Source organism: Phyllostomus hastatus, unplaced genomic scaffold (assembly GCF_019186645.2).
Source record: "Phyllostomus hastatus isolate PE091 unplaced genomic scaffold, TTU_PhHast_1.1 phas_scaffold_129, whole genome shotgun sequence".
NCBI classification, from domain to species: Eukaryota; Metazoa; Chordata; class Mammalia; order Chiroptera; family Phyllostomidae; genus Phyllostomus; species Phyllostomus hastatus.
Window position 1 is genome coordinate 31,215,483 of NW_025334009.1, and position 17,239 is coordinate 31,232,721.

The 17,239-nt window shown below is 53.7% G+C and overlaps 1 protein-coding gene across 2 annotated transcripts in view; it reads right to left on the minus strand.

Moving 5' to 3' along the window:
* Positions 1-590: 590 nt before the first annotated feature.
* Positions 591-17,239, minus strand: part of KY (kyphoscoliosis peptidase) — a 46,550-nt gene continuing 29,901 nt past the window's right edge. For both annotated transcript variants that reach the window (XM_045857448.1, XM_045857447.1), the window contains exons 9-11: positions 10,657-10,845; positions 9,058-9,248; positions 591-5,068 (exon numbers count right to left, since the gene is read on the minus strand). In XM_045857448.1, coding sequence (XP_045713404.1) covers positions 4,173-5,068; positions 9,058-9,248; positions 10,657-10,845 — 1,276 coding nt within the window. In that variant the 3' untranslated portion in view covers positions 591-4,172. The remainder of the gene's footprint in view (positions 5,069-9,057; positions 9,249-10,656; positions 10,846-17,239) is intronic.

Genomic DNA, 17,239 nt, shown 5'->3' on the forward strand with positions numbered 1-17,239 from the left:
TCTTTTTTGCCCTTCACACCACAGCTATGAGAATGGTCTCCATGGTTACGGCAGCTTCCTAGAGGTGTCCAGATTTTAATTTTCTATATTTCCCTAAATGTCCAATTATGAATAATCTGTTTAAGGAAGCCTGCTGGAAAGTTTCTGCATGTATATGAATATCAAGAAATAGGTATTTATATATTCAAAACAACAAGAAAAGTATGGTGATAGGCATTTTGTGTGGATTTTCTTTTTCCTCCCACTAAAAACAGAAATTAGGATTGACTTTAAAATTTTCAAGTTAAACAAGACTCAATGAAAGAAACTGCCTTCATGTTCTTCAAAGGCCTGTAAGCCCAAGCGGGGCTGGAGCTAACCTAATTATGTTTTCTTTAATGTGTAATAGCTATTTGCCTGACCTGCCGTTTGCATCTCGCCATCGCATTCAAATGGCAGGGACATTGATTTTTCCCCCCCTGGGGCTTCCTTTGAACATTAAAGTGTTTCTTCCTGTGTTTTTTTTTCCCCCTCCTTTTGTGAGAGCAGTGATAAGAATGGATCGATAATTACATCGTTGGATAAAAATGAATATAAATTTTATTGGAAAACAACACCCGCAACAATGTGGGAAAAGCTCACCCAGCAGCCACGCGCCCCCAAAAGTCAGTGCTCGCGTTGTGACGAGCGATCACCTCTTCAGCTGTCCCACTGCTCGCTCCAAAGGAAGGGGAAGGATGGAACGCAGAGAAACTGACGTGTGACACGGGCGCACCACCTCCGAACACGTTGCCAACAGCAAAGGCCGGGCAGTACCGCGGACCTTGTAGGCAATCGAGTGGGTTTCCAGTCGAAATGGTTTGGAGAGAGCCTAGTCCCTGCAGTTAGCGTGGCTTCTAACACCTCAGACCACTGGGAAAACTTTTTCACGTTCCAAGCCCTTGGAGAAGAGGATTTCACAGAACTTTCTCGGCAAATCGTTCCTCCTGCCTAACAACAGGAAATGGTTCTTTATGTCTAGCCTAAATCCTTCATGCTTCAGTTCTTCTCTTTATTTCCCTTCAGTCTCAGCAGGCTGTGTGTGCAGAGTTTGTCCTGGTGGGACAATGCAACATATGGGGAACTCACAATGATTGTAATCAGACTGAAAACGGAGTCCAGCTGTGCCGGTGCCGCTTCCCAAACGAGCTGAAAAGGAGTTAATTGCAGTTGTGCTTGTGGAGCCCATTTGTTCCCGCACCCTTCCTCCCTTCCGAACCGCCACACCCTTCCTTCCGCGTGTGGCCTGAGGGCTGGCCCTCCCAGGACTTGCCTCTGGGTTCCCTCAGCTTCAGTCCCTCGCTGGCGTAGTACTGAGTGTGGTCCAAACAGTCCCATCCAGTCTCATGCCCAGTGTTCTGGACGAAGCACGCCCAAATCCTATTACATTCCGTGTTTTCTCGCCAGGCAGTCCCCCAGGCTCGCTTCACAGCTTATGTGTGGCAAAAATGTGGCTCGGTGTACACACGAGGAAGCACTGAGAAGCCACGAGAGAGCACCAAGTGAATTTAACATAAACATCTCAGCAGCATTTTTTCAAATTCTGCGGAAAAACCCTGGCGGTAGTAGGTTTAGCCTCACGGAGGTGCGCAGCGACAGCAGTTCTGCACGTTGGGCACCAGGGGGCACCCGTGCCATTCCACCGGCCGCTGGGACTCTCGTGGACCAGGAAACAAAGATGGGGTTTTTAATAAAAGACTTCAAAATGCAACCCCAAAATCTACCCTGAGCAGTATGCGTGTAAAAATTCATAAATATGGGATTTCATTTCATGTATTTTTACTTCAGTGGAAAGAAATGTAGGTGATTTTCTGACTGTGTCTACAGCTGTCTTTACAAACGGGGTGGGGTGCCTGTTTAAATGATGACGGAGAGGCAGGCGGATGCTCTGCAGGCACTTTGAGAGGCCCAGCCTCTGCCTCTGGTTCTCCGGACAGTTCCTGTTTTGCCAGGTGGTGTCCTCTGCATGCTCCACAATGTATTGATTAAGTATATTGTTTTTAAAAGATGCATGTCCTTCTCAGCAGAAGGCAGACAGCTCTGGGTCCAGTGAATGACATGCGTCATTGAAGGCACTTATTATTTTGATGAAACAGCACTTCTTTCAGCCCATAAAATCAAAGGTGTGAGAAAAGGCTGTTTTCAGGGTGTAAAAACTCCCCTTGTTTCCCTGTCTGGGTGCACAGTGGTTCCTCCTCTGGGGCTTTTGTGCGTTTTCCAGGCAAGTGACGTGATGCTGAATGCTGGGTGGCAGAGCCTGCCAGAAGGCACTGGACACAGGCCAGGGCAGCTCAGTGCCACCATGGGGGCATTCCCCTGGAGTTCCAGGGCCTTAGCCTGGTGAGGACGGGCACTGTTGCAACATCGCTCTGGGCTAGGTCTGTGCTGGGGGCGCAGTCGTGTCCTTTGGGGAGGTAGTCCAGGGTCATGATGGATTCAAGTGTTGGGAGCCTGGAACCTCAGACAGACCTGGGTGAGGAGACTGCTGCCACCCACCCTGAGCTCTGGGGTGACAGGGGCAGGGCCCTCTTTGTTCCCTCTGTAGCCCCAGCAAGTAGAACAGTGCCTGGTGCTTATTAAGTGCCCCATGAACATTGGTTAAATACATAAATGTGAGCATGAAGGCAGAGGAGGCTGTGAGGATTCCTAATGGGCCCTGGCTGTATCTGAGCCTGGGGGCAACTGGAGCAGCCATGGGGGGAGAGCCCTTGGCAGTGTAGGCTCTCAGGGGTGAGGGCACTGAAATAGGCAGGGGCCACACAGCTGGAGAAGCCAGGAGGTCAGCAGGGACCACCTCGAGTGTCTCCGTGTGATGGGTTGTTGTTGAGTCCGCTACGCATGGCATTCTCTATCCTCCCCTCTCCTGCTAGCCTTTCCACTGTTGCCATGGCAACGCCTGCCCGAGGTGCTGCTGAGGGCCAGCTGGGCAGTTGAAGCTTTTCAGTCCTGAGCAAGCAAGGGACTGAACTGTCCCCACAGAGGGTGGGACCCCAAGGGTCTCTCTTGTCAGGGAAAGGGAGGAAGGGAGATGGGATAGGGGCACACACAAAAACTGCTCCCAGGGCCAGCTGAGGTCCCCCCAGCTGGGGCTTTGCTGGTGGGGACTCCTGGGGGCCTGGAGAGCCCTGTTACATGGGAGTCTCCCTGGCATTGCAGTGTTGCACTGCTCTTTCACCTGGCCTCCCTGCCCGGGTCTGTATTTAGGGTTATCAACAAGGCTCCCAAGGGCTGGCAGGCCTCTTGAGGCTCCCTGGGCAGGGTGGAAGCTTGGAGAGGGCCTGGAAGGTCATCCTCAACTGAACCAACTGTCTGCAGGTTCCCCTGAGAGCAGAGTCAGAGGTCTCATCCTACAAACTGCCATCTCAGGACTGAGGTGGACTCAGCCCTGTGCAGGACTGCCATCTCGGGGTGCCCTGACTCAGAACACCCAAGAGAGGGCACTGGCTTATCTCTGCTTTGCAGTCTCCTTGTAATTGCTCTGTTGCCACATTCCCAGTATACACAGGGATTGTGGGGGCCACCAACATCTAGACAGTGACGGGTGTGTGTGTGTGTGTGTGTGTGTGTGCTAGCTTCCTCTTCACACCTGCTTTCCCCCTGGGGGGCTCTCGAAGAGCAAGAAGCACCTAATGAAGAGGCAGCAGGAATGCGGAAGACATGGGTCTGGGGAAAAAGTGATAGTCCAACCTTCCCTGGGGTGCAGGGCGGGTGATAAACACTGGGACGCTCCTGGGAAGGGGCTCTGTGATTCACAGTGACTCAGCCTTGCTAATCCTGTCCCTCTGGGGCCCCAAGGAGAATTCATTCTCTCACCATCGCTGAAGAGCTCTCAGCCAGGGTAACACCCTGCTTTCCCACATCAAGCCTATAACAACAACAACAGCGTTAATACGAGAAGGGGGCATCTGGGGGGGTGTACAGTTTACAATACCTCGGATTTTCATAGCACCTTTTTCTTCTAATGGGCCTTTGCCTCTGTCCCCTTGGCCATCACCACAACGGAGTGAAGCCACCAGAACACAAGCATCACTGCTCCTGCGGCAAAGCAGGGAGACGGAGGCAGAGGCCTAGAAGTGATTTCATGCAGACGCAGTGGTGTCCAGGGCTCGCTGCACTTCCTGTGGGCCCTCCCTGGGGGGCGCCGGGCGTGGCCCTCACTGGTCGTTCACTTTGTATTTCAGGATGTAGGAATAGAAGCTGTGGTTGGCGTTCTCCAGCACCATGACGTAGACTTCCTGGCAGCCGGCTGTGCTGCAGCTGCCCTCCCAGTAGCCTTCGCCGTTCAGGGTCAGGGGCCACGTGTCCTGCCCCTTCACCAGGGCTTTGGCGACACCGTGCAGCTTCAACTTGAACGGGACGTTCCGGTTGGCGGGAAGCACGCCGGACAGAGGCTCCAGCAGCTCATTGTCCTGCCCCCAGTTGCCAAAGCTCTCAGGGAACATGGGCCAGTTCACCTTGGTGTTGGAGCAGCACAGCAGATAATTGAAGACAAAGACATAGTTGCCCGGTTCCTGCCTCTTCTTGACGAAGATCTTGAGGGCAAACTTGCCGGCATGGGGCAGCTGGACTTTCAGCTCTATCCGCTTCTCCCGGTGCAGCTGGAAGATATAGCGCCGCTGTGTCTCCTCAGTGATGGGGCCATCGTCCCCGTGCAGGGAGGCCAGGATGCTGATGCCCTCCTCCACACCGAAGCTGACGGAGCAGCGCCCATCCGTGGTGTGGATGATGGGGTCAGGGTGGGACGGCTTCAGGATGCCCATCTGCTCCGAGAACCAGCTGGGGCCCACGGGCTGGTGCAGCTCGGCTGGCAGCCGGATGCCCGAGTCCACATAGTTACACTTGAGCGTGTACTCCAGCACCGAGCTGTAGATGTCAGAGTTGCCTTTGGCGAAGATCTGCAGCTTGTGGGTGCCCATGGTGGGAGGGTAGACGTCCAGCTTCATCCCGTTCTTCTGGAGGCTCAGCAGCCCGTGCTCCTGCTTGCCATTGAGCATGAACATGAACAGTGTTGGGGCACAGCTCTCCATGGTGATTGTGGCCTTCCCGTTCACTGTGGAGAGAAAGCTAAGGTCAGGTGAAGTGGCTTCAGCCTGGGATGATGTGCTGCTCGATGTGTAGCAGCTGGCTCTCTGGATGAGAAAGCCCCGACTTGTATCGTCTGCCCGTTCCTGTGGTGTGAATACTTTCACAATTGATTTCAAGCAGCCAATGTGACATCACTGGACAAGACCAGCTGCAGCACGCAACTGGAATGCCCCCTGCCCCCCTTAGGTGGTTCTCTTTGAGGGAACTGAAAGCTGGGGTCTCAAGAAAACAACCTGCCCCCAGCGGTACGTGCTCAGCTCCCTCCACTTTGGATGAGGCCGCAAGGAGGCCTGGCCTGGCTCCGCAGCAGGGCAGGGCCCAGGAGCGAGGAGGGCCAGGAGCCCTGGGTGGAGCCCCACTGGGACGGACTCCTCCAAGTTCTGAGCCTTGCTTTCACACTACTCCCTCCAGCATCTTCATTAGTGTCAACAGCTGTCACGTCCACACGTTACCTTAAAATGTTTGGAATGGCTTCACGCCTGGGGACTGAGCCCCATGGTGGGGCACCTCCTTGCTCCACCCCACCCCCATGCTTCTCTCCTGGGGACATCTCAGCTGTGTTTGTGGAGTGGAGGGTCCGTGGGATCATGGGAGGGTCTTTGGCGTCCACCCTCCCTCGGCCTCTCCCTGTACCCTCCAGTTTTATTCTCCTCCTTCCTGGTGATGTTTTCAGCGCCAGGTGGCCAGTTCTTTGGTCTTTGCAGTCCATAAGCACTCCCCTGACATGCTCTAGGACAAGTGCCCCTGAGACTTCCCATCGAATCTGCCGTGGGGCTCCCTGGCTCCAGGCTGTTCAGCTACTGCATTCAGTGCCAACTCCAAACTTGGGCACGAGAGTCCCATGCACGCAGCTCAATGCCCCCATCACCGCCATCTTCACAGGGCTCCTCCACCTGGGAAGCTTTCCCTGCCCCTCAGGCACTGCCACCTCCTCACCTACTTTACCCCCAAACCCGTCCCCACTGCACTTCCCCTCCACCTCTTAGGCTGTCTGAAATCTGGCCTCTGTCTCCACCCTCCAGAGTCTTCAGTGACTTTCCCAGAGAATCCAGCTTGCAGGCCACGCCTTTCTGGAAGTGCTCTCCTCCCCGTGCGTCTGCCACGCTCTCCAGCCTGGCCCCCCTCCCATGCCTCTGACTGCCACCAGACAGACCTCTGCTGTTATTCCTTCCCTATCTGTTATGCTAATTGTGGGGTTCTTTGTGCTTTTGTGCTATTTTCTTTGTCTATATTCTTTATCCATGGCCTTCAGCAACTGTGGGACATCTGTCCCAAGGTAACCTCCAAAGAAAGCGACCAAGAATAATAGATTTGTTATCCTCTTTCAGTGGAAACCCTCTCCCCTCACTTCTTCTAAACTAGCTCAGAGGGCAGAACCGTCTCAGCCCTCAACTGCTCACAGCCCCTGTCCTGGTCCACCTGACACTGGGCTGGTTGTGAGGGGCCCACACAATTCACCTTTGATGTGCGGAACACTCTAGCACCTGCGCAGGGCAGCCTGAGGGCTCCTGTGAAAATATCCTCCCTGCCTTTCCTGGGCTCTTTTCTGCGGTCACCATCAAACTGGAGACCAGTGGAGAAGCCTGTCCCTCCTGCTTTGCCAGCTCAGGGGAATTCTCCTGGGGGCAGCCACAGGACATTCGCTCACAGCCTCCAGGGAAACTCCCCTTCACACTCCAGGACCCTCTCACCTGCTCTGCCCCTCCACCGCCTCCCCCAAACCTGGCCATTTGGGAAGAGAAGCCGTTCAAGATGCCTCAGATGAGGCTGAGTGCCCTGGAGGCCTCTCCTGCCCTATGTCCATCTTAGAGAACTCAGTGCTGCTGTCACAAATCTGGTTTTTAAAGATTTTGATTTATTTATTTTTGGAGAGAGGGGAAGGGAGGAAAACATTCATCAGTTGCCTCTTGCACATCCCCAACAGGGAACCCGGCACACAACCCAGACCCATGCTGTGGCCGGGAGGTGAACGGCAACCTTTTGGTTGGTAGGCCAGTGCTCAATCCACCACGCCACGCCAGTCAGGGCGTGAATTCGTTCTGTGTACTGTCTGTCCTCCCTGCTGGGTGTGGGCGCTGTGGCGAAGGGGCCCACCTGTCTCCTCTCCTGCCTTGTCCCAGTGCCCTGCCCAGGGGGTTCTTGGCAATGGTGAGTCGTGTGGCTGGGAAGACTTGAAGTAAAGGGCTGGGACGCCTGCTGAGGGCAGGAGCCTGAGGCCTCCTCTGTGCCCTTCCTCCTCCTCCTGCCCTCACCCTCCTTGGCTCTCAGGGGCTTTCCGCCCCCACCGTCCTGTGCCCTCTTCCTTCCCTGCATTTATGTGCCTCAGTTTCTGTCTTCTGCTTCCTCCCCGTCCCCACTCTTACCACAACTAACTCCAACCAAGAAATAGTCTTTAAATATGCATCACGAATATGGATCACATTTTAGACTACCACCTATTACAGCCCAGTGTTTACATTTCTATGTTGTTTGCAAAGGCAAATTCAACTCCGGGGCCCTGGCTGGATATTGGTGTGCCTGGTGCGTCCGTCCCTGCGGCTCCCATGTGACAAGGCCTGATGGCAGCCAAGGCCATCTGGCCTCAGGCCTGGGAAAGGCCTTCATTCCCCAAGACAGTGGCTTCACACTGCTGTTACAACAGCAGGAGCCACCAGGTGTTTGTAGTTTAAAAAAATCATGCCAGAATTCAGCCTGGTTCAGGGAGCCTTGGTGAGATAGGAGGGATGAGGCAGCTGGAACGAATGTGGGGGCACTCAGGTGTCCCATTCACCCACGGGCTCTGGGCCTAGCCACAGGCCACCCTGTGTCACCACTCATGGGAGCTCAGGCCTTGTTTCCTGAGAGTGCACAGGCCTGGGGTGGCAGGGTGGGCGTGGACCAGCAAGCAGTCCTTTGCTGAAGTGTGGGGAGTGCTGGCCAGGCTGTGTGGAGCCCTGGGGCATGTCCAGCCACGTGCCCAGCCCAGGACTAGGCACCAGGGCTGTGGAGACACATAGACACAGTCAGTCCTCTGGAGACAGTCTTGCGAGGCCCATGATCACAATTCTGGGTCCCTGGAGCTGACCCTGCACCTGCCTCATAGTGTGCAGACACACCCAGCTGGCTGCCTGTGTGACCCCGTGGGGATGTGGGGAGCAAATGCAACCCCAGGCCAGCCATGGTGACAGCTCAGCTTGGGGTCCGGCACTGCCCAGACCCAGGGAATCCAGCTGTAAAAGGCTGGATCCTGTGCCCGGGAGGGAGGGAGGTGGAGCAGAGGCCAGCGAGCCAACAGGCATCCAGACATTGTGGAGGCCCGGCTGCCCCCTGGAGCCTGGCCCGGTCTCAGGGTGCTTGAGCTTGGAGGTTCTTGGAACACGTCCATCCCCATGGATCATGATGCCTGTTCTACTCAAGCTCCCAAGAGCTGGATCAGCGCCCACCTCCCTAAGAAAGCCTGCCCCACCCTCAGGCCTGGGAGACCCCTGCCATCCCCGGCTACCTGGCTGGACCACTGATACACGATGGTGACTCAACACATGCTCTCTGCCAGGGGTTTGGGAAGAGAACACAGCAGGGCAGTCAGCTTCTGTCGGGCACCCGGACTGGGGGTGCGGCGCGGCCAGGGCGGAGGTGGTCCTCATCTGCTGTATGAGCTGAGTGAGGCTCCGCCAGCCCAGGGAACTCAGCTCTGCCCCCCTGATAGGCTTGGCTGTGAGCACAGCCCTTGGGCAAGAAAACCCACAGATGTCCTGCACACCCCCTTCTTGGTTCACTCGAGTGTGACCGATGGACTTGACAGTCTTGGCTGCCTCCACAGCCCCTGAATGGCCCTAAAAGTACAGCTTACACTGGGCTCATGGGCCCTGGAAGGACAGTCCCATGGGGGCCCATACACCTAGAGGCCCTGAGCAGGCCCTGTCCCTGTGGCCAGTGCACCGGCCCCAGGCCCCCAGCCCCCGGCCCCGGGGTTACCTGTTCTGATCATGGGAGTCTCCGGGTGGGCACTCAGCATCCCCTTGTTGTAGAATTCACTCTTGTGGTACATGTTGTTCTCAAACTGCCTCAGGGATTGAGGAGGTTTCAGTAGTTGCCAGTTCTTGTTGTCTGGGAAGTGGTCCTCGATGAACAGGGCGGGATGGGTCAGGAAGTAGAATTCATTGTAGCTAGAGCAGAAGGAGAGCTGGTCAGCAGTGTGTGGGGTGAGCAGGGCCAGCCCTGTGGAGGGGGAGGCAGCTCCTCATGGGGGGATCTATGGTGCCTTCTTTCAGCTAACGCACCCACAGTGGGGGTCCCACCGGTGCCCTGAAAGGGAAGAGGCACCATCTCCACTACTGGAGGCCACCCCTCAGTGTCTACGTCCAGAAACAGGAGCCAAGGCAGGATCTGAGGCCCCTTCTAAGAGAAGGCCACAACCCACAGCCTGTCCAGGACAGAATGAGCTCCCCTGCTCTCAAAGCCAGAGTCCTGAAGGGAGCAAAAGGTGTGACCCGCAGACCAGGTGCCTGGCAGTGGAGGGGAGGCAAGGGGGGAAAGTGCTTGGTGGGCCAGCTCCATTGCCCCCACTAGTGCCCACCATTGCCCCCTGCTGGTCCCCACCATCGCCCCTGCTAGTCCCCATGCCTGAGCAGCTGTGTGGGCAGAGGCCCTTCTGTTGTGTCTAGGTTGACCACAGGTGGCTCTCCAGGGGTCAGGGATGGGGATCAAGAAGAAAATGGAGAGACTCATCTGTGATTGGGATGGGGAGGCTTTACTCAGCCCTGCAAAGGGAGCAGTGCCGGAGGTGACAGTGGTGCAGAGGCACATGAGTGCACAGGCCCCATACGGGTGTGTGTTCACGTGCTTGCACTTGTCCTGTGTGTGGGGCTGTCAAGACTTAAGCTGAAAACATCGGAGACAATGCTCATTTTTCTGACAGATCTGAGATGCTGATGGACATAATAATCTACAGCAAATGTCACGGCCTTAGCTAAAGGCTGGGGTTGGCCAGAGCCCTGGAGGGCAGTCATGCTCCAGGCCCCTGCACCCCCGCCCCTGCCCCCGTGTGGCTCAGTGATTGCACACTAACAGCACCCCTTCCTGCAAAACCCTAGCCCCATCCTTAGAGACGTGATAAGGCTGCACTCAGCCCAGAGAGCAGGAGGGGAACCTCGGTGTCTGGGGGAAGCTGTGGAGGGAATTCTGGTATCTGTGAATCCTGACCAGCCCTTGGACCAAAGGCCTACAGGGAATCCATGGGTAGTTAAAGGAGGATATCAGCTCTGCCTTTCCTCCTATGTGGCCCTGGGGCAATTGCTGGTGGCTTTTAGCACTTGGGTGGAGGGAGTAATAGGGAGCCAGAGGAGGGACTTCGTCAGTAGAGGGTGAGGTGACAGAAAGTTCTGGGCCCTTGGAACTGGCCAGCAGCTAGATCAGCTGGGGAGCCCAAGGATGGGTGGGAGCGGCCAGCATCAGGCTGAGGCCACCCTGGCTCCCTGCCCCTCCTGCCGCTGCCTTCAACCTTGGATGTCCCCCCATTCCCCCACCCCTGTTTCCACAGACCAGACGCCCAGCAGAACTGAGACTCGTACTTACAGGAAGGTGAATTTGGAGGTGCTGGTGTCCACCAGGCCGCTGCCCCAGGTGCTGTCCAGCAGGTGCCATCTCCCTTCCAGGTACACGGCATTCCAGGCATGGTCAAACTCGCCAGAGAAGCTCTGCCCTGTCTGGTAGCCAAAGCCCTTGGAGTAGCCGGGCACAGTCATGCACTGCACTCCAGCGATCCTGGGGGTGGGACAGGGGTCTGAGAGGCAGCCCCCGCTGGGCTGCCCACTCCCAAGCCTGTCTGTCAGTGGCCCCAGGCCTCAGGAGTGTCTGCTGTCCATGAGTCCCTCAGTCTCTCTTTTCCCTTACCTTGCACAGAGCCACATACATACAGCCTGAGGGCTTTTATCTCTAGGACAGGGGGGCAGGGACACGGGGCCAGTTGGTCCTGCTGCTGAAGACTGGCTGTCGTCCTGCTGCCCGCTCCCCCCTCAAGACTAAAATCTCTGCCCAGAGCTGCCTGATGCTCGCTGGCAGCTCCTCATGAGGACAAGGAGCGCCGCAGTGGGGGTTACCTCAAGGACACGGGCACCAGGGAAATGGCAACGGTTCTTAGGGAACCAGAGCAGCTCCAAACACGTGCGTGATGGGGGAGGTGGGTCCAGGTGACATGGGTGGGGTGTCAGGGAGGCGTGCTGGAAGCGAGGATGTGAAAGAAAGCTGAGCCCTATTCCTCCAGCTTCGTCCAGCCCAAGGACCTCTGTGCGGGGTCCCCTGGGGCAGGCCAGCCTGTGTATGCAGCCCTGACCTGATGGGTCTTGTCCAGGCGCTTGGGGCCTTTGGTGAGGCACTGCCCAGAGCTCACAACCAAGCTGGCGACTCATTCTGGGGCCTGGACAGTGGGGGATGGATGGGCGCTGGCCACATCTGGGAACTACGGAAATCATCGGCAAGCTACAGCCTGGGTGTTAGTAGCTGAAACCCTGAGGCCCGGATCTGAGCGGTGGGCACCACCCCAAGGCCAAGCAAGAGCCCTGCAAGTCCTGCGATGGTCAGCTGGCTTTCCTCTTCAGGATCCAGCCTGCCGTGGCAGCTGAGGGGCAGACCACTAGTCTCACTGAGGAGATGCCCTATGCTAGCTCATCTGGGGTCTTTGTGTGAATTAGAAAAAATTGCCTCTTTTCAAGATACTTTTTAGCCCTGGCTGGTGTGGCTCAAAGGATTGAGCACAAGCCTGAGAACCAAAGGGTCACCAGTTCAATTCCCAGTCAGGGCACATACCTGGGTTGTGGGCCAGGTCCCCAGTTGGAGGTGCTTGAGAGGCAACCACACACTGATGTTTCTTTCCCTCTTTTTCTCCCTCCCTTCCCCTCTCTCTAAAAATAAATACATAAAATCTTTTTTTTTAAAGAAATGCATTGTTTGACAATCTATTTTTTTAAAAAAGACACTCCTTTTGCTTGTGGATAATTGGTATAATAAATCCACAAATCTATGCGACCCAGGGTGTGCATGGTGGCCCCTCAGATGGGTGCCTTGGAGCACAGTACTGGCTAGGCTGCCCGGCCACCCTCTGCAGCAGCACTGGCCCCAGGCTCCGCTCAGATGGACTGATTCTGCCCTCCGGGGTCACCGGGCCTGGTTCACAGAGGAGGCCTTGGTGGCAGAGGTCCTTTGGTGGACCAGGTCTGCAGCCTCGGTTGCTCTAAGCGAGAGTGCCATGGAGACTCTCAGGTACTGGGGTGATGCGGCTACACAGCCACCATGGGAATGGGGGAAATTTCCTCTCTACAAATGAATGTTTAATTAACAATTAGCAGAATATTGGATTACGTAATACCTATCTATAGTACATTATATCATTCCTGGAGACAGTCAAGGAGCCGAGATGTGGAGCCTGCGGGTTACCACATTCCACCTGGCACACGCCGCTTCACCTGCACCGGATGACCTGGCTCCTCACGCTCCTCCACCCGAACTTCCTTCCCCTGCAGGGCCTCTGCTGAGGCTCCTGGTGGGCTTGGCTCGTCCTCAGCCTGCCCCTCACTCCCCTCCCTGTGCTTCTGCCCGCAGCCTCTCAAAAGCAGGTCCAGGCCGTCTAGGCTGTCTGAGGGAACAGATGACCAGCTGGGCCCCGTGAGAAGGAATTCAGGGGCACGTGGGAGACGGGGGCAGAAAGCAAGAGAAACTGGATCCTGAAGTCTAGATTTACTGTGGACACACCGGGAGAGCCCCTGCCTCCTATGGCTGCAACGCTGCAGAGGAGGGGGCTAAGGGGATGCGGGGCCGAGGGGCCTGGTTCTCAGGATGAAGAGATCGGAACATGTTCAGGGTCTTAGAGAAAACAGCCAGCGAGAGGGGAGGGTCAAAAGCAAGGCCAGAGGGGTGGGATGGAGGGATGGGTGGGGGTTGGGCTCCATATACTCTGAGTGAGGTAAGAAATGCTCCTGAAGCCATGCTAATTGACCAGAGCCTGTAGAGCTGTGCCATGGAGGACAAGAGACAGAGGGGGAAGAGGGTGGGGAGACGGACAGAGAGAGAGCGAGCAAAAGTCACCTGGTCTGTTTGTAATAGGATTATAGGTGACTTAAATTTTCTTTGAACGCCTCTATTTTTTAAATTTTCAATAATGATTATGTGTTACCTTTGGGGTGGGAAAAGTTCATACATACTACTTGAAATCACTTTCTTTGGTGAGTTAGTTTCCCTTCTTGCCCAGAGTGTCTGTGCAGAAGGCTGTCTAGCACAGTGTGGGGGCAAATGGGGGGCAGGGCCTGTTTTGCGGTCAGGTGAACTGGGCGGAGCCACGCCCCTCTGGACTTGCTGCCTGCTGATGCTGGTCCTCTGCTCCCAGCCACCTGGAGCAAGGGAAGGAGGGAGAAGCTCTACAGCGAAATGGAGCCGGGGCTGAGGTGGGCAGCACGGCCAGCTCACACTCGGCCCCAGTGTCCTCCTGGGTGAAGCCGTGTCCTTGGGCTGTGTGCTGGGGGTACCCACCCGTGGGAAGGGAGGAAGTGGATGTAAGATCTGAAAACCTGCCCAGGCTTGGGCAGGGGGCGCTCCACTCCAGGGGGTGCTCCAGGATGGAGTAGGCACTCACTGGGCTGAGCCAGGAGATCACAGCTCTACTCTCAGCCCTAAGAGTCACCTCCCATGTGACCAGGCTTGGCAGGCTTCTCCTGGGCAAAAAGAAAAGCTGGCAGTAAATGATCTCTAGGGGTTGATTCTCCTCTGACAGGCTGAGGAGAAGGTAGAAGGGCTGTGGGGAATGCCTGGGGCAGAATAAAGATGAGAAAATAGACTCAGCTATAAGCTTATGCTGTACTTGACTATGCTATGAGGATATTTTATTACCTGGCAGCAACATACAAGAGGAATTGGACAAAGCAGTCATCATGTAGAGCAATATTGTTAATATCCCATAATTCTCATGCAAAATTGTAGAGCTAGTGATCCCAGCTCCTGGTAGCTAGTCAGGACAACCCATGGCCATTCCATGCCATCAAAAGATCACTGACTGTATACACTATGAGCAAAGCACTGTACCAGGCCCCAGGGAATCATGTCATATTATATCATATCATATATCATATATCATAAATATTATAATGTAATAAAATACACTTCCAAAAATCAAGCTCCCTGGCTGCCCTAGATGTGCTCATAGCTGGAAGAGGGGCAGATATGTGAACTGTCACTAAAATGTTGGGGACAAAGCAAGCCCTGGGAAATGCAAAGGAGGAGGAATTTGCTGGAAAGAGCTGGGCGAGCTTTGAAGAAGAGGCAGAGGACAAGAAGTGTCTCCACCTCCTACAGCAAACACTCAGGTCAGCTCCACTGGGGCCCGAAGTCCCACCCAAGGAGATCTATCCAATAACCTCAGGCTGCAGAATCTTGGTTTTTACCTTTGACAGTTTTGGAAACCCCAATTCCAGGGATATAATTTGTGGAGGTGGGGGACCCAGACCTCAACTGTCATTTTGTGCAGGGTGGTCCAGGCCACTCCACAGGAACCCTGCCAGGCTGTGCTCACCCCACACTGTCAGGCCCTAGCAGGGTGCACCCACCAGGCTCTGACCAGCGTGGCCTCCCCAGCTCTGATGGCCTCGCCCAGCACCTCCGAACCACGCCACATACAGTGCTGGAGGGCGGGGAAGGGTGGTTGCAGGAGAGGCAGCAAAGCCTGCTCTTGTTTAGGTATCTTATGATTTCAAATAGTGAAGTGAGGAAGTACAGTGTCATTAACCTTGAACCCAAGCAAACTTTCACTGGACAAGCATATGTGACTTAGAGTTCTCAGGGCCTTTCTGTTCCCCACATGTTGGTCCTCAAGAAGGTCAATATTGTATATTATTGCAATAAGGAGAAATTCTAAACTGACCAAAAAGTACTGTGATTTCCATCTGCAGCAGGCCAAGCATAACTATGACTTATGTTTCCCAGTTTAGGTAGTTGATTCTTGTAAGTTTGAGAGTGTCTTTATATTTCTGCTGTCTGCTTCTTTTCTTACAGCGCCTTATGGTAAGGTCAGAAAGTATGATCACAGTAATAATTCTCTCTGGAAGGTCCTACTGGGAGCCTTTTGTGGCGTGACCTCAGGGGCCACCTCTCCAACAGGTGAGCAGACAGAGGTTCAGAGAAGGAGGCTAACTTGCCCGGTGACACAGAGCCAGTTGGTGGCCAAAACAACACTGGGATTCAGTTGTCCTAACACCCAGTTTGGGAGGCTTTGCCTTGCACCATCCCTTTTGTACACCAAAATATATTTTATTTTTAAATTTATTGGTGATATACAGAGCAAAATTAAAGGGGGTTTGCTCTAGTGATGCAATTCATATTTGTGAGCACTATCCTTTGATGAATGTATAAGGTTGGGGGGGTAGATGTCTCTTTTGGGGGTCTTCTGTGACAAAGTCAGTTTGGGGGAATAATTTAAGGTTACCCAATGTATCTGCCTCTCTCAGGAAGCTGAAAAAATCACTCCCTAGTTTTGAGGCCTTTGGAAACAATAGGAGTTTTGGGTTTGTCTGGGACGTCATGTGAAACAGAAGCATGTCGCTGCACTTGCTCTCTGTGACAGCTGAAGGATGGATGGGAAACCGACTGACATCTGATTGGTGACAACCAGTGCCCTCGGCTTCAAAGCCTCAAACTGGTAATAAGCTCCTTCTTGGCTTTATTGGAAGTCTCTGGGAAATCTGCTAGCTGCTGCTAGAGCTGGGATAACAGGGCTAGGGAATGCATGGGAGGCTGACTCAGTGGCAGGAATCTGGGGAATTAAGCTTGGCCCTGCAAGGAAATTAAGCAGAATTCATTAAGGCTGTGACAATTAAGGCAAAAGGAAAGACATTAATGCTGGAAGATGGAGAGTCAGAAAGAAGGTGGACCAGCAGTTACAAGCAATAACATCAACAAATAACCTACATGGGCTACTTGGGAAAGAAGATGGGGAAATGAGTGATGTTGTAAAAATATCTGAATTCCCTACCAAATTACTTTATTAAATCAGTCTTTAATGAGGCCATTGCAGGGAGGCAGAGTGGACTGGCAGCAGTAATGATGGCCATGTGGGTACAACTCTTGCTAAGAGAACATTCTGACAATGAAGCGGAGATAAATCAGCAAGTGTGGATTACATGTCTTCAGTTATTAAGGAATCAGTTAATGAATTTACCAAAGCTCCGGCAGTTATTTTAAAGGTGAGGGGAATTAGGGAAGTGATGCATCGATGAGGTTACTGATCTTTAAAGCAAAAGTTAAAGGAATTCAAGAAACCGTGAGCTATTGTTAAACATCCTGGGCAACGTGAGGAGCCTTGCCTGTGGTAATTGCCAGGTTGGAACCTAACTTTAAACAATGCAAAATTTTGAGTGTGTTTTAATGATCAGCTGCAGGCCAGAATATGGCCATTGTTAAGCAGCTGGATCAGGCCAAAAAGCTGACAGTTTCACTCAAGGCAAGTGTCAATTTTCTGAGTCTCTGTGGGTCTGTAGGAAAATTCCACAGGGCAAAAGCATTTCAGTGCTCAAGAAAGGAAGCTTGACAAAACAACCCCGAAGTCTGGCTGGCAAACCCCAAACTGCATGTTCTCATTTAGTCCTACAGGCCTGCCAGTAGACAACACAGCCTCAGTGTGCAGATGAGGAAACCGAGGCTCCGAGAGGTTAAGTGCCTTCCAAAAGGAGCAAAACTAATGAGTGATAAATGAAGGACTAATAAATGGAGAACTGGGGACGTCTTTCTGGCTTTAAATCTGGCACTCCTTCTATACCATGCTAGAAAGCTTTTACTGGGTAGAGACAGCTATATTCTATGATTTACAAACCCTGAGTGTTTTCAACTTTGCAAATTCAGATGAAAATAATTAGCCTGAACAACGCTACACACAAAATAGAACTGAAGATGGATTGATGGTTATTCTGTACTTAAAAAGAGAGTAAGGTCTATTTCGTACAAGTTTGCTGGAATATCCTGTCCTGTCCTGTCTCTGAGGGCCTATTGTGTGTAGGATTCTGAGATGGGTGGTCACAGGGGAAGCAGAGGGGTCAGGTGGCTAATGACATATGGAGACATAGATGCCCACAGACACCTGAGAAGAAATGAGCACAGGCGACACCTCAATGGTAGAACAAAG